General features: G+C 45.1%; 1 protein-coding gene across 2 annotated transcripts in view; it reads left to right on the top strand.

Annotated features, from left to right (window-relative positions):
• The window catches only part of ubap1 (ubiquitin associated protein 1), a 91,146-nt gene that overhangs the window by 32,413 nt on the left and 37,339 nt on the right, over positions 1 to 21,394 (top strand). For both annotated transcript variants that reach the window (XM_085973777.1, XM_085973772.1), the window contains exon 4: positions 6,670 to 7,611. In XM_085973777.1, coding sequence (XP_085829903.1) covers positions 6,670 to 7,611 — 942 coding nt within the window. The remainder of the gene's footprint in view (positions 1 to 6,669; positions 7,612 to 21,394) is intronic.

The raw sequence follows: 21,394 nt of genomic DNA, 5'->3' as shown, positions 1-21,394 counted from the left end.
CATCGGTGCCGGATAAAAAATAGTTTCCTGTACACCAATCTATTGGAAATAATAGAGGCAGTATGTTTTCTCAAAAGGAGAGAGGGAAAATCTCAGGATGCACATCATACTAAGTGGTTGCAAATCTGCTGCTAGCCCTGTGACTAGGGAATTTTTTTTATTCGCTTATGGGATCTGGGTGTCGCTAGCGAGGCCAGCATTTATTGCCCATCCCTAGTTGCCCTTGAGAATGTGGTGGTGGGCCGCCTTCTTGAACCACTGCAGTCCGTGTGGTGAAGGTACTCCCACAGTGCTGTTAGGTAGGGAGTTCCAGGATTTTGACCCAGCAACGATAAAGGATCGGCGATCTACCTCTAAGTCAGGATGGTGTGTAACTTGGAGGTGGTGGTGTTCCCATGTGCCTGCTGCCCTTGTCCTTCGAGGTGGAAGGGGTCGCGGGTTTGGGAGATGCTACCGAAGAAGCCTTGGCAAGTAGCTGCAGTGCATCTTGTAGATGGTAGACACTGCAGCCACAGTATGCCGGTGGTGGAGGGAGTGAATGTTTAAGGTGGTGGATGGGGTGCCAATCAAATGGGCTGCTTTGTCCTGGATGGTGTTGAGCTTCTTGCCTGGATGAGTGCAGCTGCAACAACACAAGTGGAGAGTATTCATCACACTCCTTACTTGTGCTTTGTAGATGGTGGAAAGGCTTTGGGGAGTCAGGAGGTGAGACACTTGCCGCAGAATACCTAGCCTCTGACCTGCTCTTGTTGCCACAGTATTTATGTGGCTGGTCCAGTTAAGTTTCTGGTCAATGGTGACCCCCAGGATGTTGATGGTGGGGGATTCGGCGATGGTAATGCCATTGAATGTCAAGGGGAGGTGGTTAGACTCTCGCTTGTTGGAGATAGTCATTGCCTGGCACTTCTGAGGCACGAATGTTACCTGCCACTTATCAGCCCAAGCCTGAATGTCATCCAGGCCTTGTTGCATGCGGGCATGGACTGCTTCATTATCTGAGGAGTTGTGAATGGTACTGAACACTGTGCAGTCATCAGCAAACATCCCCATTTCTGACCTTATGTTGGAGGGAAGGTCATTGATGAAGCAGCTGAAGATGGTTGGGCCTAGGACACTGCCCTGAGGAAATCCTGCAGCGATGTCCTGGGGCTGTGATGATGGCCTTCAATCACCACAACCATCTTCCTTTGTGCTAGGTATGACTCCAGCCAATGGAGCGTTTTCCCCCTGATTCCCATTGACTTCAGTTTTACTAGGGCTCATTGATGCCACACTCTGTCAAATGCTGCCTTGATGTCAAGGGCAGTCACTCTAACCTCACCTCTGGCATTCAGCTCCTTTGTCCATGTTTGGACCAAGGCTGTAATGAGGTCGGGAGCCGAGTGGTCTTGGTGGAACCCAAACTGGGCATCAGTGAGCAGGTTATTGGTAAGTAAGTGCCGCTTGATAGCACTGTCGATGACACCTTCCATCACTTTGCTGATGATTGAGAGTAGACTGCTGGGGCGGTAATTGACTCAGTTCGATTTGTCCTGCTTTTTGTGGACAGGACATACCTGGGCAGCTTTCCACATTGTCGGGTAGATGCCAGTGTTGTAGCTGTGCTGGAACAGCTTGGCTAGAGGTGCGGCTAGTTCTGGAGCACAAGTCTTCAGCATGATAGCTGGGATGTTGTCGGGGCTCATAGCCTTTGCTGTATCCAGTGTGCTCAGCTGTTTCTTGATATGACATGGAGTGAATCGAATTGGCTGAAGACTGGCTTCTGTGATGGTGGTGACCTCGGGAGTAGGCCGATATGGATCATCCACTCTGCAACCATCTTCAGCCAGAAGTGCAAACGTTTCAGCCTTGTCTTTTGCACTCATGTGCTGGGCTCCATCATCATTGAGGATGGGGATATTCGTGGAGCCTCCTCCTCCCGTTAGTTACTGTGGAGGAGGAATTCCTGGAGTGTATACAAGATGGTTTCCTGGACCAATATGTTGAGGAACTAACTAGAGATCAGGCCATCTTAGACTGGGTATTATGTAATGAGAAAAGATTAATTAGCAAACTTGTGCGAGGCCCCTTGGGTCGGAGCGATCATAATATGATCGAATTCTTCATTAAGATGGAGAATGAAGTAGTTGACTCGGAGACTAGGGTCCTGAATTTAAATAAAGGAAACTACGATGGTATGAGGCGCGAGTTGGGTAGGATTGATTGGGGAATGTTACTCAAAGGGTTGAGGGTGGATAGGCAATGGCAAACATTTAAAGATCGCATGGATGAACTACAGAATTTGTTCATCCCTGTTTGGCATAAAAATAAAACAAAAAAGGTGACTCAGTGGAAAGGAGAGAGGATATCTCAGTAAGAAACTCAGGGTGGGGTTTGGGGTTGCAGTAGAGAACAGGGATATTAAATGAGAGGCGAGTGTGGTGGGACAAGGTGCGATACTTGAAGGACAAGATACCAGGAGAGCAGGAGAGATCAGGGTGTGATTTGGTGATGAGGGCCACACTGCAAGGCATAGGCAGGGCAGATGGTGCAAAGTTTAGACAGGGCTCGTGCCAAGTATTTTTGTGGCGTTATAAATCCATCTTTTTGGATCTTATTTTCTCATTTTAGTAGCCGCAGTCTGGAATATATCCTCTTGAAAAGATTAGTATGAAACTTGTGTTTTCCTTTTTGAAAGATAGCTGGCAAAGTAATTCTCATCACACTCGTCACTGTATATTACCAAATGTACTGTACTGAGAATCAATTGCAGTGAGGTGACCTAATCTCTCGTATGCCATTAACCACAAACGGAGTTTTACTGCCTTGTTATTTTTAAGGTTTAATGTTGTATGTCATTTTCAGATTCAAGGATGATCTCATTTGAAGTCATATGTATTCAATACAAACAGGTTCAAATTAGTTTAAAAGCTCCTGCACATTTAATGAAACTCCTTATGCTTACAACCCACTAATGCAAGTAAACAGAACTGAAGTTATAAACAATTTCTTTGGTAAATGTCTGACCTTTCTCCTCTTCCCGCAACCCCATTTAGTGCACCTCATTCACTCTACTGCTTGTGCACAGGAAGGACAAACAAAGTACTTCACAGAAACCCCACAGTGCAGATAGAGGCCATTTCGGCCCATCGAGCCTGCACCGACACATATCCCACCCATCCCCGTAACCCCACGTATTTAATCCCCCTAACACTAAGGGTCAATTTATCATAGCCAATCAACCTAACCTGCACATCTTTGGACTGTGGGAGGAAACCGGAGCACCCGGAGGAAACCCACGCAAACACGGGGAGGATGTGCAAACTCCACACAGACAGTCACCCGAGGCCGGATTCGAACCCGGGTCCCTGACGCTGTGAGGCAACAGTGCTAACCACTATGCCACCGTACTTCTTCAGAGACTTTTGCAGATATAATCAATATTGGTTTAACCCACTGGAAATTTGCTTGAGAAACATGTCAAGATAAGATTACTTGAGCAATTTCTTAACAGATGCTCTACTGATTTCAGGAGGGCCAGAGAATAGGAACAAGAAAATCACACCCCAATAAACCTTATGTATAATTCTAACATCTGTAAATTCTTTCCTTCATCTTACCTGTTGACTGTATTAAAATAAATGAGGGTTTGATAACATTTGTGGAATGTGTATCATTTTAGTTGATTAAAAATAAACATTTAAAGGTGAATTCAAATAACCTCCAGTATTTTCTCTCCTGTTTGCTCCATTCTACTACATGTATGCTAAAAAGCGGAAGCAGCATGCTATAGACGGGCTATGCGATCCACAATCAACGGATCAGATCAAAGCTCTGCAGTCCTGCCACACCCAGTCGTGAATGGTGGTGGACCATTAAACAACTTACATAGAAGATAGGAGCAGGAGTAGGCCATTCGGCCCCTCGAGCTTGCTCTGCCATTCAATGAGATCATGGCTGATCATCCAAATTCAGTACCCTGTCCCTGCCTTCTCCCCATATCCCTTGATCCCTTTAGCCTTAAGAAATATATCGAACTCCTTCTTGAATATATTTAATGAATTGGCCTCCACTGCCTTCTGTGGTAGAGAATTCCACAGGCTCGCCACTCTCTGGGTGAAGAAATTCCTCTTCATCTCTGTCTTAAATGGCTTACCCCTTATCCTTAGAATGTGACCCCTGGTTCTGGACTCCCTGGCCATCGGGAACATCCTTCCTGCATCTAGTCTGTCTAGTCCTGTTAGAATTTTATAAGTTTCAATGAGATCCCCTCTCATTCTTCTAAACTCCAGCGAGTATAAGCCCAATCGACCCAATCTCTCCTCATATGTCATTCCTGCCATCCCAGGTATCAGTCTGGTGAATCTTCGCTGCACTCCCTTCATGGCAAGAACATCCTTCCTCAGATAAGGTGACCAAAACTGCACACAATACTCGAGGTGTGGTCTCACCAAGGCCCTGTACAACTGCAGCAAGACATCCTTGTTCCTGTACTCTAACCCTCTCGCTGCCTTCTTAACCGCCTGCTACACCTGCATGCTTACCTTCAGCGACTGGTGCACAAGGACACCCAGGTCTCATTGCACTTCCCCTTCTCCCAATCTATTGCCGTTCAGATAATAATCTGCCTTCCTGCTTTTGCCACCGAAGTGGATAACCTCGTATTTATCCACATTATACAGCATCTGCCATGCTTCTGCCCAATCACCCAACCTGTCCAAATCGTACTGGAGTTTCTCTGCATCCTCCTCACAGCACACACGCCCACCCAGCTTTGTGTCGTCTGCAAACTTGGAGATATTACATCTAGTTCCCTCGTCTAGATCATTTATATATATATATTATGAATAGCTGGGGTCCCAGGACTGATCCCTGCGGTACCCCACTAGTCACTGCCTGCCACTCGGAAAAAGAGCCATTTATTCCAACTCTTTGCTTCCTGTCTGCCAACCAGTTCTTTATCCAAGTCAGTACCTTGCCCCCAATCCCATGTGCCTTAACTTTACACGCTAATCGCTTGTGCGGGACCTTATCGAAAGCCTTCTGAAAGACCAAATACACCACATCCACTGGTTCTCCTTTATCTATTCTACCAGTTACATCCTCAAAAAATTCCAGTAGATTAGTCAAGCACCATTTACCTTTTGTAAATCCATGTTGACTTTGTCCGATCCTGTCACTGTTTTCCAAGTGCTCTGCTATTACATCTTTTATAATGGACTCTAGCATTTTCCCCACTACCGATGTCAGGCTTATCGGTCTGTAATTCCCCGTTTTCTCTCTACCACCTTTTTTGAATAGTGGGGTAACATTAGCTACCCTCCAATCCATGGGAACTGTTCCAGAGTCTATCGAATTTTGGAAGATGACCAGCAATGCATCTACTATTTCTACGGCCACTTCCTTAAGTACCCTAGGATGTAGATTATCAGGCCCTGGGGATTTATCGGCCTTCAATCCCGTCAATTTCCCCAACACCAGTTCCCTACAAATACTGATTTCTTTCAGTTCCTCCCTCTCATTAGACCCTATGTTCCCGACATCTCTGGGAGGTTATTTGTGTCCTCCTTTGTGAAGACAGAACCAAAGTATGTATTTAATTGGACTGCCATTTCTTTGTTCCCCATTATAAATTCCCCTGATTCTGACTGCAAGGGACCTACGCTTGACTTCACCAATCTTTTTCTCTTCACGTATCTATACAAGCTTTTACAGTCGGTTTTTATGTTCCCTGCAAGCTTACTCTCCTACTCTATTTTCCCCCTCTTAATTAATCCCTTTGTCCTCCTTTGCTGAATCCTAAACTGCTCCCAATCTTCAGGTTTACTGCTTTTACTGGCCAATTTATATGTCCTCTCCTTGGATGTTATACTATCCCTAATTTCCCTTGTTAGCCACGGTTGAGTCACCTTTTTTGTTTTATTTTTATGCCAAACAGGGATGAACAAATTCTGTAGTTCATCCATGCGATCTTTAAATGTTTGCCATTGCCTATCCACCGTCAACCCTTTGAGTAACATTCCCCAATCAATCCTACCCAACTCGCACCTCATACCATCGTAGTTTCCTTTATTTAAATTTGGGACCCTAGTCTCTGAGTCAACTACTTCACTCCCCATCTTAATGAAGAATTCTATCATATTATGATTGCTCATGACCAATACCTTCCAGTATTTATTCAGTGTAAAGTTCTCCCATCCTGCAGTACACCCCTGATGACCTAAGACTGTCATAACCTGCACTTTTGTGAAAGCTTCTATGTTTATCCCAGTTGAGGTTCTGATTTACCAGGTTGGACTGTCATCTGGGAGACATTTTTGTAACTGCCATGCTACCTTATAAAGAGTTGAAATATGATTGCAATCCCGTTTCAGTGTAATAATTGGACAGTAAGTAGTTCTGGTACCACTAGCCTCAATGATGTCATTTTATATCTGGGAAACTCCACATGCCATAAAGTAATTTTTCAAAAATTTAGTTTTTGTTTATTGCAAGAAATATGACTGCTAATTTATTGAAATTAATTTTTCTACTCTTTTACATTCATAATGGTTAATTTACTTTTCCTCTATAATGGTTTTATTAAACACAGGGCATTTTCTTGGGTAGATTAATGAAAAGTTTGTCAGCTGTGTTACTTTCAAACTATTAAGTTTTAATAGTAAAATGTAATCTTTCTATTTTTTATAGTTCGATTTCTCTTTAGAGAAGAGGACGGTACAATGGGCTGAAGAAATAAAACAAATTAAAGCTGCACAAGAAGCAGCCAGTTTAAATAGGGAAGCTTCCTCAGTGACTGCTGAATCTGAGGCATTCACCGTGAAAAAAAGTGGAATCCAATACATGGATGGACCACATTCTTCAGCATTTCCACTTACTATTAACCCTATACTTGCCAGTCTAAGGCACAACAGCATTCTAACCCCAATGCCAGCTAACAGCAATACTGTAAAACAAAAAGACCCAAGTCCCCCTTACACAACTAAATTCAATCTTGCAGACTTTGAAAGTGAAGAGGATCCTTTTGATAAACTGGAGTTGAAAACGTTAAATGATAAAGAGGAACTCAAAAACATTCTTGAAGTTCAGGCAAGTTCACGACCGATGATTATTCCACAATTGGATAATGGCCTGGATGTGCAGATTGTGGGACCCACAGATGCATTACCAAGCCCAGAAATGCAGGCCTCAACAGAGGAGGCTACCTCAGACTTCAAATCTCTTCACAAGCCAAATGGCCTCATAAATTTACCACAGTTGGAGAACTGTGAAAAAGTGCCCTTTTCTGCCAAAGTATCACTCCCACCTGCTTCATCTGTCAGCAATATCAAATCCCTGTCCTTTCCTAAACTGGATTCTGATGAGAGTGAGAAGACTGTTAAGCTCACTGGCACTTTCCACAGCACAAGCCTACCCAATGGCACTTTGTATAGTTCAGTGAAGAACTGCGAGCAGTACAAAGCTAGTGGTTTGAATGGACATAACTTCCCTGTTACATCCATGCGTTCCTCTTCAAGTTTTGACCTTGGGATTAATAACGCCACAACAGCGTTGTCTTCTTCCAGGTCGAATGTTTCACCAGTTATGTCAACAGCTGGAACAGTGAACTCCTCTCAAAAAGCAGCAAAGCTGGTAAGATTCAAATTAACTTTTAACATTTTGGTTGCAGATTCCTCAAAATAATTCTTACAGTTCAAGTATTTAATAACTTGTGGAAAAATATTTTTATTGTGTATACGTCATGCAAATTATACAGCCATTGCAGTGAAATTTAAGTTGATTGAATCAGTTACAGATATTTGAATCTAGTTTAGTTAGCCCTTTCAGAGCTGTTTGACTGTATTGTCTATTCACTCCCACTGCCTGTTCCTTGTCAGCGGAAGCTGCATTCCTCCAGTCAGTAGAAACTTCCAGTGCACTACACCAGAAAGTTGGTATCCGTGACTCTGGAGTGAACTTTTGCACTACCATCTCCTCTTAACATCCTACTTTACAAACCCATATTTATTTAGTGGTTGTGTGTGTATGCATATACAGCTCCTGCTGTCTGCTGTGCCACAGTGATGGAGTCCTCCTGCTCTCCAACCTCATGCATGTATTTACATAGAATTTACAGCACAGAAACGAGCCATTCGGCCAACTGGCCTGTGCCAGTGTTATGTATTATTATCCATAATGATGACATATTGACACTTGCAACCAGTATGACGTTGACGCCCTCTGCCAAGGACTCCCGATCTGACCACAGCTTTGTGCTGTCCTTGAATTCTATTTCCCCATTTCATAAGTCCACATGATTAGGGCAGATGGGTCATCTGGGCATCGCAGCTTCAGGCTGTGGTAAATGCCACACCAGGCCCTTTTGAAGAGCTTAATAAGTGAGCTCCCTGAGATGGTAAGTTGGGTGGCTTCTCTGAATCTAGGAGCCTGTTCTGTCACCCAAAGGATTTTGTTCAACAGACATATTGTGTTTTGCCTTGGGCTTCCCTAGTAGCTGAACGCCAAGGTATTACAGGGGCCCTTTGGTGGGAAGGGCCACTTTGGAGAGCCAAATTGGTGATTATGCTTCCGAAAATGAACAGCAGGAGGGGGACGCATATAGTTAGTAAAGGAATATTCTTGGGATGGGTTGCACAATTATCAGATGACATAGTTAGGCTACTCCGCAGTAGTGATTCATGTTGGACATGGGAATCCCATCTTTTTCTGAGGATCTCCAGCTTGAATCCTCAGGATTTCCTTTTATTCCAGATGACCTGTAACCCTACAACCCTCTGAAAACTCTCCGTTCCTCCAACTCTGGCCTCTTGTGTATCCGACATGTCATTCATCCCACCATTGGCGAACGTGCCTTCAGTTGTGTAGACCCCAAGCTCTGGAGTTCCCTCCCTAAACCTGTCTGCCTGTCCGTCTCTCTTGCCTCCCTTTAAGATGCTCCTTAAAACCTACTTCTTTGACCAAGCTTTTAGTCACCATCCCAATATCTTGTTCTTTGGCTTAGTATCCACTTTGGTGGCAAAAACAGGAAGGCAGATTATTATCTGAATGGCAATAGATTGGGAGAAGGGGAAGTGCAACGAGACCTGGGTGTCCTTGTGCACCAGTCGCTGAAGGTAAGCATGCAGGTGCAGCAGGCGGTTAAGAAGGCAAATGGTATGTTGGCCTTCATAGCGAGAGGATTTGAGTACAGGAACAAGGATGTCTTGCTGCAGTTATACAGGGCCTTGGTGAGACCACATCTTGAGTATTGTGTGCAGTTTTGGTCGCCTTATCTGAGGAAGGATGTTCTTGCCATGGAAGGAGTTCAGCGAAGATTCACCAGGCTGATACCTGGGATGGCAGGAATGACGTATGAGGAGAGATTGGGTTGATTGGGCTTGTACTCGCTGGAGTTTAGAAGAATGAGAGGGGATCTCATTGAAACTTATAAAATTCTGACAGGACTGGACAGACTAGATGCAGGAAGGATGTTCCCGATGGTCGGGGAGTCCAGAACCAGGGGTCACAGTCTAAGGATAAGGGGTAGGCCATTTAGGACAGAAATGAGGAGGAATTTCTTCACCCAGAGAGTGGTGAACCTGTGGAATTCTCTACCACAGAAGGCAGTAGAGGCCAATTCATTAAATATATTCAAGAAGGAGTTGGATATATTTCTTAAGGCTAAAGGGATATGGGGAGAAGGCAGGGACAGGGTACTGAATTTGGATGATCAGCCATGATCGTATTAAATGGCGGAGCAGGCTCGAGGGGCCAAATGGCCTACTCCTGCTCCTGCTCCTATCTTCTATGTTTCTAACTCCATATACGTGCCTTTGGCCCATATCCCTTAATACCTTCAGTTAACAAAAAGCTATCTATCTCTGATTTAAAATTAACAATTGATCTGGCAACAATTGCCGTTTGCGGAAGAGAGTTCCAAACTTCTACCACCCTTTGTGTGCAGAAGCGTTTCCTAATTTCACTCCTGAAAAGTCTGGCTCTAATTTTTAGACTATGCCTCCTAGTCCTAGAATCTCCAACCAGCGGAAATAGTTTATCTCTCTCTACCCTATCTGTTCCCTTTAATATCTTGCAAACTTCATTCAGATCACCCCTTAACCTTCTAAATTCTAGGGAATACAACCCTAATTTGTGTAATCTCTCCTTGTAACTTAACCTTTGAAGTCCGGGTATCATTCTGGAAACCTACGCTGCACTCCCTCCAAGGTCAATATATCTTTCCTATGATGTGGTGCACAGAACTGCTCACAGTACTCTAGGTGTGGTGTTAAGATATGCATATTTCTGGTTTTTCAAATAAACAGGATTGAGTGCAAACCAATATGGTGGGTATAATGGCCCAGAAATTCGGGTCTCCACGGGTGAGTACGCATGGGGTACTCACCCGTAAGCCCAATGGAAGTGCCGGTTTTGTGCATGCACGGGAAACCGGCACTTCCGTCCCCCTGAAAGAAGGGGTTAAGAGGTGGAACGTGTGTGCAGGAAAGGCAGCGCGTGCGCATCGAACTTACGTTTTTTTTGCAGGTTTTCCTGGGAGGGTAAGTCTCAAGAAGTTAGACATGTAGAAAGCAGTCACGAGGCTTGCTTTTTACAAGGTAAGTGGTGAATTAATTAAAATTAAAACATTTTTTCCACAGGTTTATTATTTTTAAATACTTTAAAGCAAGGTTAGAAAATAAAACTTTTTTTCAAAAATTTAAATTATTGTTTAAAATAGCTATTTCATGTAATTTAAAGTTTATAAAAATGTGATTTAAAAAAATTTAATTGAAGATTGTGATGTTTTGGGGGCTTATAGTATTTATAGGTTTGACAGGTCTTCCTGTCAAACTTATGAATGAAGCATTCCCTGCTACCATTGGTTCTCCATGGCCCACGTGATCCCAGGGGACGCATCGAACTAACTGCGCCCCTGGGATACGCAAGCACTGCGCGCCGGCAGTTGGAGGAGGCCCAGGATCGGAATTCCACGCGGGCCCACAGCTCAACGGCCGGCACGGTAGGTAAGTGCAGGTTGGGGGCTTGCACCCGCGGGAAGCCCCCGACCCGAATTTCTGGGCCATTATGTTTAATCAGCATTTAAGACAGAATATAACACACACTAGTTATGAAGCAAAAACATACGACTGTGACAAGTAGCTGGTACTGGTCCCGATCGGACTGTGCATGAACAGCTCTTTGGCTTACGGCCTTTCTCCCTCTCCTCTCTCACTCGACCGTCTGTGCTCGGGGCTTTTCAGATCTTTTTTTTTTTAAGGAGTGGACCTGAGGTAGAATATTGACTTGACCATTTAACCTAATAGAGGTTCCTTTTAAAACAAGGTCATAGAGTTATATAGCACAGAAAGAGACCCTTCGGCCCATCGTGTCCGCGCCGGCCATCAAGCCCTGTCTATTCTAATCCCATTTTCCAGAACTTGGTCCGTAGCCTTGTATGCTATGGCATTTCAAGTGCTCATCTAAATGCTTCTTGAGTATTGTGAGGGTTCCTGCCTCTACCACCCTTTCAGGCAGTGAGTTCCAGATTCCAACCGCCCTCTGGGTGAAAAAGTTTTTTCTCAAATCCCCTCTAAACCTCCTGCGCCTTACCTTGAAACTATGCCCCCTGGTTATTGACCCCTCTACTAAGGGGAAAAGTTCCTTTCTATCTACCCTATCTATGCCCCTCATAATTTTGTACACCTCAATCAGGTCCCCCCCTCAGCCTTCTCTGCTCTAAGGAAAACAACCCCAGCCTGTCCAGTCTCTCTTCATAGCTGAAGCGCTCCAGCCCAGGTAACATCCTGGTGAATCTCCTCTGCACCCTCTCCAATGCAATCACATCCTTCCTCTAGTGTGGCGACCAGAACTGCACACCGTATTCCAGCTGTGGCCTAACTAGCGTTTTGTACAGCTCCATCATAACCTCCCTGCTCTTGCCTTCATTAGCCAAGGCATAGAATATAAGTATCCCGTATGCCTTTTTAACTACCTTATCTACCTGTCCTGCTGCCTTCAGGGATCTATGTACATGCACACCAAGGTCCCCCTGATCCTCTGTCCTTCCTAGGGTCTTACCATTCATTGTGTATTCCCTTGCCTTGTTAGTCCTCCCAAAATGCATCACCTCACACTTTTCAGGGTTAAATTCCATTTGCCACTGTTCTGCCCATCTGACCAACTCGTCTATCAGAGCCCCTGCAATCTCCTCCCTTGCCCCTCACAGCAGCCTGGGATACATCTCATCTGGGCCTGGGGATTTATCCACTTTTAAGCCTGCTAAAACCGTTAGTACCTCCTCCCTCTTGATACTAATTTGTTCAAGTATATCACAACTCCCATGCCTGATTTCTATGCCTACATCGTCCTTCTCCATAGTGAACACAGATGCAAAATATTCATTTAAAACCTCGTCTACATCTTCCAGCTCTACACACAGATTGCCACTTTGGTCCCTAATGGGCCCTACTCTTTCCCTGGTTATCCTCTTGCCCTTAATATACTTATAAAACACCTTGGGATTTTCCTTTATTTTGCCCACTACTGCTTTTTCATGCCCCCTCTTCGCTCTCCTAATTTATTTTTTAAGTACCCCCCCAGCACTTTCTATACTCCTCTAGGGCTTCCACTGTTTTCAGTCCTTTGTATCTGCCAAAAGCCTCCCTTTTTTTCCTAATCCATTCTTGTATATCCTTTGACGTCTGGGGTTCCCTGGGCTTGTTGATCCCACCCTTAACCTTTACGGGAACATGTTGGCGTTGTACTCTCTCTATTTCCTTTCTGAAAGACTCCCACTGCTCTGATGTGGATTTTCCTACAAGTAGCTGATCCCAGTCCACTTTGCCCAGATCCTGCCTTATCATATTAAAATCGGCCTTCCCCCAATTTAGAACCTTTATTTCCGGTCCATCTTTGTCCTTTTCCATGACTACCTTAAATCTCACCGAATTATGGTCACTGTCATCAAAATGCTCCCCTACTGACACTTCTACCACTTGCCTGAATTAGGTCCAGTACTGCCCCCTCTCTCTTGCAGGACGTTCTACATGCTGGCTCAAAAAGCTCTACTGGATGTACTTTAAGAATTCCGCACCCTCTAAGCCTTTTACACTCTGACTATCCCAGTTAATATTGGAGAAGGTGCCCAATGGCATGTCAAGTTCTTTGTTTAAGCCATGGAAAAGGGGTCAACCCTCCTGTTATCTTTCCCCTGTCAGGGGTCCTATTTAGCCATTGCACATGGTTTCTGTACCTAGCCAATCATGGCCTTACAGCATGTTGAGGACTGTTGTTCCCTCATCTCATCCGGCCCTTTCCTTCCAAAGCTATAGTCTCTTATCTCATCCTGTCTTGTCGCTTCCTGGAGTCAGCAACCAGACATACCAAGTTCGGCCTTCAGACTCCTTCAGTCAGGGGCCCCATTGTTGGAACTGCTTGTTATCAATTGTTTATGTTCATATAGTTGACCATGCAAACTAACGAACTATTTCATTTCATTATCAGACTATTGTATCGTGAAATGAATCATTAAATTCCCAAAGATATCCTCTATTCTATGCCCTTATACGAATTAACATATCTGCACAAGCAGTTCTGTTAAACGAACTCCAATTCCTACCTTAGCATTATAATATGGTTATTAATCATAATGGAAGAAACATAGATTGAGCCTTAGTTGGCCAAATTAAAGATACATTAAACAAAGTCACAATCCTAACTTATAAACAGCAGACAGCTAGCCTGGGAGGCAAGGCCATATGTGGCTGCCCCTGTGTTGGGTGTTATGCATCTATCCATTAATCTAATACCAGTCTGAAAACACTTTGTCTCAAACTCTAATATAAGTTTCCAGGAAACCGAAACTTAAGCAGTTCCAGTAAAACACAATGTACACATTAACCCCTTACTTGTCTCGAGCTCTAATACAATCATTTAAACACGGTATTATTAGTGTCACAATTTCATTCGCATAATCAGATATATTTTAGGTACCTAGTTACCCCCAGGGTTTTGTATAGTTGCAGCATAATTTCTACCCCCTTGTCATAGAGTCATAGAGTTTTACAGCACAGAAAGAGGCCCTTCGGCCCATCGTGTCTGCGCCGCCCATCCATCCCTGTCCAGTCTAATCCCATTTTCCAGCATTTGGTCCATAGCCTTGTATGCAATGGCATTTCAAGTGCTCATCCAAATGCTTCTTGAATGTTGAGGGTTCCTGCCTCTACCACCCTTTCAGGCATTGAGTTCCACATTCCAACCACCCTCTAGGTGAAGAAGTTCCTCCTCAAATCCCCTCTAAATCTCCTGCCCCTTACCCTGAATCTATGCCCCCTTGTTATTGACCCCCCTACTAAGGGGAAAAGTTCCTCTTTATCTACCCTATCTATGCCCCTCATCATTTTGTACACCTCAATCAGGTCCCCCCTCAGCCGCCTTTGCTCTAAGGAAAACAACCCCAGCCTGTCCAGCCTCTCTTCATAGCTGAGGCGCTCCATCCCAGGTAACATCCTGGTGAATCTTCTCTGCACCCTCTCCAAAGCAATCACATTCTAGTCCTCTAGATATAAAGGCCAGCATTCCATTAGCCTTTTTGATTATTTTCTGTACCTGTTCATGACATTTTAATGATCTATGTACCTGGACCCCAAGTCTCTTTGGACCTCCACTGTTTAGCTTTTCACCATTTAGAAAGTACCCTGTTCAATCCTTTTTAGGTCCAAAGTGGATGGCCTCACATTTGCCTACATTGAAATTCATTTGCCACAGTTTTGCCCATTCACTTAATCTATCGATATCTCTTTGCAATTTTATGCTTTCATCTACACTGCCTGCAATGCTGCCTACCTTTGTGTCATCGGCAAATTTGGATATCTGATTTTCTCTGCCATCATTTAAGTCGTTAATAAATACTGTGAGTAGTTGAGGCCCCAACACAGATCCCTGTGGGACACCACTAGTCACATCCTGCCAATTTAAGTACCTCCCCATTATCCCTACTCTCTGTCTCCTGCCGCTCAGCCAATTTCCTAACCAGGTCAATAATTTGCCCTCAATTCCGTGGGCTTCTACCTTAGTTAACAGTCTCTTATGTGGGACTTTATCAAATGCCTTCTGGAAGTCCATATAAATAACATCCATAGACATTCCCCTGTCCGCTACTTTAGTCACCTCTTCAAAAAATTCAATCAGGTTTGTCGGGCATGACCTACCTTTCACAAATCCATGCTGGCACTCTTTGATAATTTGAAAATTTTCAAGGTGTTCAGTCACCCTATCCTTAAATTATAAACTCTAGCAATTTCCCGACAACAGATGTTAGGCTAACTGATCTATAATTCCTTGGTTTCTCTCTCTCGCCATTCTTAAATAGCGGAGTGACATATGCAATTTTCCAATCTAAAGGAACGGATTCTGAATCGAGAGAAATTTGGAAGATTATAGTTAGGGTATCTGCAATGTGCTCACCTACTTCCTTTAAAACCCTGGGATGGAAACCATCTGGTCCTCGGGATTTTTCACTCTTTAGTGCCATTATTTTCTTCATCACTGTTATTTTACTTGCGTTAATTTTATTGAGTCCCTGTCCCTGATTCAATATTAGTTTTCTTTGGATTGCCACATGCAATCCTCTTCCTCTACTGTAAATACTGATGCAAAGTAATTATTCAGCATGTCCGCCATTTCCTTATTATCATTGACCATATCACTGCTTTCAATTTTTAAGGGGCTGACATTGCTTCTGACTACCCTCTTTCCTAATATAATTGTAAAAATTCTTTGTGTTGATTTTTATATCCCTTGCAAGTTTCTTTTCATACTCCATTTTTGTAGCTCTTACTATCTGTTTTGTGACTCTTTGCTGTTCTTTGTATCTTTCCCATTTGCCAGATCTCTTATTTTTTGCATTTTTGTATGCTTTTTCTTTTAGTTTTATGCTGTCCCTTACCTCTTTAGTCGTCCATGGTTGTTTTTTTTTTGACAAGTAGAGCTGTTACCCCTCAGGTATAAACTGGTTCTGTATCACAATTTCTTTTTTGAACATCTCCCACTGATGATCTGTCGTTTTACCCATGAACAGATTTGCCCAGTTTACTGTAGATAGTCTGTCTCATCCCGTTGAAGTTGGCCTTACCTAAATCTAGAATCTTAGCTGTTTCACGTTTCTCCCTTTCAGATGCTACGTTGAACTCGATCATGTTATGATCGCTAGGATAAATGTTCATGCACAGTTAGGCTATTAACTAAATCTGGCTCATTACTTAATCTAACCTGGCATGTCCCTTGTTGCCTCTAGGACATACTGTTGTAGAAAACTATCCCGGACACACTCAAGAAATTCACTACTTTTCTGGCAGGTGCTAGTCTGCTTATCCCAATCTATATGAAAGTTAAAATCCCCCATTAAAACCACTCTGCCTTTGCTACACGCTTGTCTATTATCTGCATTTATACAATCCAGCACTTCACAGCTGCTATCAGGGGCCTATACACAACTCCCACTATTTCTTAATTCTACTCCTAAAGTTTCAACTGCCTGCTTACCTCTCGTTATATCCTCTCATTATTGAAGTGATTTCACCCTTTATCACTAAGGCTGCTACTCCCCCTCTGTCATTTTCCCTATCTTTGCTGTACACCTTATAACCTGTTGTATTTAGTTCCTAGTCCTGATCGTCTTGTAGCCATAGAGTCATAGAGTTATACAGCACGGATAGAGGCCCTTCGGCCCATCGTGTCCGCGCCGGCCATCACGCCCTGCCTAATCTAATCCCATATTCCAGCATTTGGTCCGTAGCCTTGTATGCTATGGCATTTCAAGTGCTCATCCAAATGCTTCTTGAATGCTGTGAGGGTTCCAGCCTCCACAACCCTTTCAGGCAGTGAGTTCCAGACTCCAACCACCCTCTGGGTGAAAAAGTTCTTTCTCAAATCCCCTCTAAACCTCCCGCCCTTTACCTTGAATCTATGCCCCCTAGTTATTGACCCTTCTACTAAGGGAAAAAGCTCCTTAGTATCCATCCTATCTATACCCCTCATCATTTTGTACACCTCAATCATGTCCCCCCTCAGCCTCCTCTGCTCCAAGGAAAACAAACCCAATCTGCCCAGTCTCTCTTCATAGCTGAAGCGTTCCAGCCCTGGTAGCATCCTGGTGAATCTCCTCTGCACCCTCTCCAAAGCAATCACATCCTTCCTGTAGTGTGGCGACCAGAACTGCACACAGTATTCCAGCTATGGCCTAACCAGTGTTTTATACAGCTCCATCATAACCTCCTTGCTCTTATATTCTATGCCTCGGCTAATGAAGGCAAGTATCCCATATGCCTTTTTTACCACCTTATCCACCTGTTCCGCCGCCTTCAGGGATCTGTGTACTTGCACACCCAGATCCCTCTGACCCTCCGTCTTGCCTAGGGTCTTACCATTCATTGTGTATTCCCTTGCCTTGTTAGTCCCCCCCAAAGTGCATCACCTCGCACTTTTCCGGGTTAAATTCCATTTGCCACTGTTCCGCCCATCTGACCAACCCATCTATATCGTCCTGCAGACTGAGACTACCCTCCTCGCTATTTACCACCCTACCAATTTTTGTATCATCCGCGAACTTACTGATCATACCTTTTACATTCATATCCAAGTCATTAATGTAGACCACAAACAGCAAGGGACCCAGCACCGATCCCTGTGGTACCCCACTGGCCACAGGCTTCCAGTCACAAAAACAACCTTCGACCATCACCTTCTGCCACTAAGCCAGTTTTGTATCCAACGTGCCAAGGCACCCTGGATTCCATGGGCTCTTACCTTCTTGACCAGTCTCCTGTGCGGGACTTTATCGAATGCCTTACTGAAATCCATGTATACCACATCCACTGCGTTACCCTCATCCACACACCTAGTCACCCCCTCAAAAAATTCAATCAAATTAGTCAGACATGATCTTCCCTTGACAAAGCCATGTTGACTATCCCTGATTAATCCTTGCCTCTCCAAGTGGAGACTAATTTTGTCCCTCAGAATTTTTTCCAATAATTTTCCCACCACTGATGTTAGGCTCACTGGCCTGTAGTTCCCCGGTTTTTCCCTACTCCCCTTCTTGAATAATGGAACTACATTAGCGGTTCTCCAGTCCTCTGGCACATCCCCTGTGGCCAGAGAGGTTCTGAATATGTGTGTTAGAGCCCCCGCAATCTCTTCCTTTGCCTCACACAGCAGCCTGGGATACATTTCGTCCGGGCCTGGGGATTTATCCATTTTTAGGCCTGCTAAAACCGCCAATACCTCCTCCCTCTCGATGTTAATATGTTCGAGCATATCACAGTCCCCCCGCCCTATTTCTATGTCTACATCGTCCCTCTCCATAGTGAAAACAGATGCAAAAAATTCATTTAGAACCCCTCCTACATCTTCCGGCTCCACACACAGATTTCCACTTTTGTCCCTAATGGGCCCTATTTTTTCCCTAGTTATCCTCTTACCATTAATATACTTATAAAACATCTTAGGATTTTCCTTTATTTTGCTCGCCAGTGTTATTTCATGGCCCCTCCTTGATCTCCTAATTTCTTTTTTAAGTATCCCCCTGCACTTTTTGTACTCCTCTTGGGCTTCCTCCGTCTTTAGCCTTTTGTATCTGCCAAAAGCCCTCCTTTTTTTTCTAATCCATTCTCGTATGTCCCCTGACATCCAAGGTTCCCTGTGGTTTTTGGAACCACCCTTGACCTTTACGGGAACATGTTGCCATTGTATGATCTCAATCTCCCTTCTGAAAGCCTCCCATTGCTCCGATGCGGATTTTCCTACAAGTAGCTGATCCCAGTCCAGTTTGGCCAGATCCTGCCTTATCCTATTAAAATCGGCCTTCCCCCAATTTAGAACCTTTATTTCCGGCCCATCCCTGTCCTTTTCCATGACCACCTTAAATCTCACCATATTATGGTCACTGTCACCAAAGTGCTCACCTACTAGCACTTCTTCCACTTGGCCGGCCACATTCCCTAGAATTAGGTCCAGTACCGCCCCCTCTCTTGTAGGACCTTCTACATGCTGGCTCAAAAAGCTCTCCTGGATGCACTTTAAGAATTCTACACCCTCTGTGCCTTTCACACTCTGACTATCCCAGTTAATATTGGGGAAGTTGAAATCCCCCATTACTATTACCCTATTATTTGCACATTTCTCTGAGATTTGCCTACATATCTGTTCCTCTATCTCCCCCTGACTGTTTGGAGGCCTATAGTACACTCCCAGCAAAGTGCTTGCCCCCTTCTTGTTTTTAAGCTCCACCCATATGGCCTCATTAGAGGAACCTGCTAATATGTCATCCCTCCTTACTGCAGTAATTGACTCCTTAATTAATATTGCGACACCCCCTCCTCTTATACCCCCCGCCTCTGTCTCGCCTGAAGATTCTGTACCCCGGAATATTGAGCTGCCAGTCTTGCCCCTCCCTCAACCATGTCTCCGTGATAGCAACAATATCATACTCCCATGTGTTTATCAACACCTTCAGTTCATCCACCTTATTTGCAAGACTCCTTGCATTAAAATAGATGCCATCCAGCCTTGCCCTTATATATTTGCCCTGTCTACCAAGCTGACTTGTTTTTTTCTCTATAATTGGCAGCACATCACCCCCTATTTCAGCTCCCCTCTGTATCCCATCCCCCTGCCAAGTTAGTTTAAACCCCCCCCCCAACAGTGCTAGCAAACCTCCCCGCAAGGATATTTGTCCCGCTCTGGTTCAGGTGCAACCCGTCCGACTTGTACAAGTCCCACCTTTCCCAGAAGCAGGCCCAGTGATCCAGGAAAGTAAAACCCTCCCCCCTACACCAACTCTTTAGCCACGCATTCATCTGCTCTATTCTCCTATTCCTATACTCACTAGCACGTGGCACTGGGAGTAATCCAGAGATTGCAACCTTTGAGGTCCTGCTCTTTAATCTGCTACCTAGCTCCCTAAATTCTTGATGCAGGACCTCATCTCCCTTCCTACCTATGTCGTTGGTCCCAATGTGGACCACGACCTCTGCCTGCTCCCCCTCCCCCTTAAGAATGCCCTGTAGCCGCTCAGTGACATCCATGACCCTGGCCCCAGGGAGGCAACAAACCATCCTGGAGTCACGTTTGCGGCCACAGAAACGCCTATCTGTTCCCCTTACGATAGAATCCCCTACCACTATTGCTCTCCCACTCTTTTTCCTCCCTTTCTGAGCAGCAGAAGCGTCCCTGGTGCCAGGTGTGGTAAACCACTTTTATCGTTACACTATAGTTATCACTGTTGTATTGTTATCACCGTTATCACTGTTGTATCACGATACGAGGTCGCCTCTTGTCGCGCTGTTATACCTGGGCTGACCACCTCCGACTCCGCCCATGGCTCCACCTACCTGCCCAGGTATAAAGGTAGTCGACTGGCTGGTATTCCTCCTTGTTGGACCCGATCACCCACGAGGGTGGGCTCTGTTATTTAGTCAATAAAAACCTTTAGTTACGTTCCTAACTCGTCGCTTTTTATTGGACGAATTGATAGGTATATCAATTTTATTGACTAAATTTTAAAGATGTCTACTACTGGCCAGCCAGAAGCCCTCCCAGAAGCACAGCCACACCAGCCGGCTTGGCTGCAAGCCCTCAAACCACCGTACCTGGATCTAAACCCACAGGCAGCAAACGCAGCCCTCAACTTCAAACACTGGCTGGACTGCTTCGAATCCTACCTGGAAGAATCCGGCGCCCCGCAGAGATCCAAACTAAGACTTCTGAACGCCCAAGCGAGCCCGAGAGTATACGCACTCATACAGGACACGACTACGTACGAGGCCGCTATCAACCTACTGAAACAGCAGTACCGCAGCCCGGTAAATTACATGTACACCAGGCACCTCCTAAGATCCCGCCCGCAACAGCCAGGAGAGTCTGTAGCTGAATTTTTACGGGCGCTAAGAGCACTCGGCAGGAACTGTGACTTTAAGGCGGTGACGGCTGTTGAAAATACGGAAGATAATATCCGCGATGCCTTTGTGAAAGGCCTACGGTCCGACTACTCACGGCAAAGACTGCTTGAAGCTAAAGACCTCGACCTGGACAAAGCTGAAGCCCTCGCTCTCTCCCTGGAGGTGGCCCATCAGGACCAGGAGGCGTTTTCCAGGTACTGCTCGCGACCCTGGGACTCGGGCCCGACCCCTACCGCAATACCCTTCGCAGCGCCGCCCCCGGGACCTACCTCAGCGTCGGCGTCCCGGACCCGACCGGGCCCGCCACCCCCGGTACCGGCTCCGACATCGGGCACCCGCGATCGGGCCGCCGGCTGCTTCTTTTGCGGCCAGGAGAAGCACCCGAGGTCGCGCTGCCCAGCCAGGAACTCTACCTGCACAACCTGCAGGAAGAAAGGCCATTTCTCCAAGGCCTGCAGGAGCGGATCTTCAGAGGCCAG

This window comes from Somniosus microcephalus, chromosome 2, assembly GCF_052327205.1.
Source record: "Somniosus microcephalus isolate GS21.2 chromosome 2, FLI_Smic_1.0, whole genome shotgun sequence".
In the NCBI taxonomy this organism is placed as follows: domain Eukaryota; kingdom Metazoa; phylum Chordata; class Chondrichthyes; order Squaliformes; family Somniosidae; genus Somniosus; species Somniosus microcephalus.
This window is presented reverse-complemented; position numbering and strand designations above follow the sequence as displayed.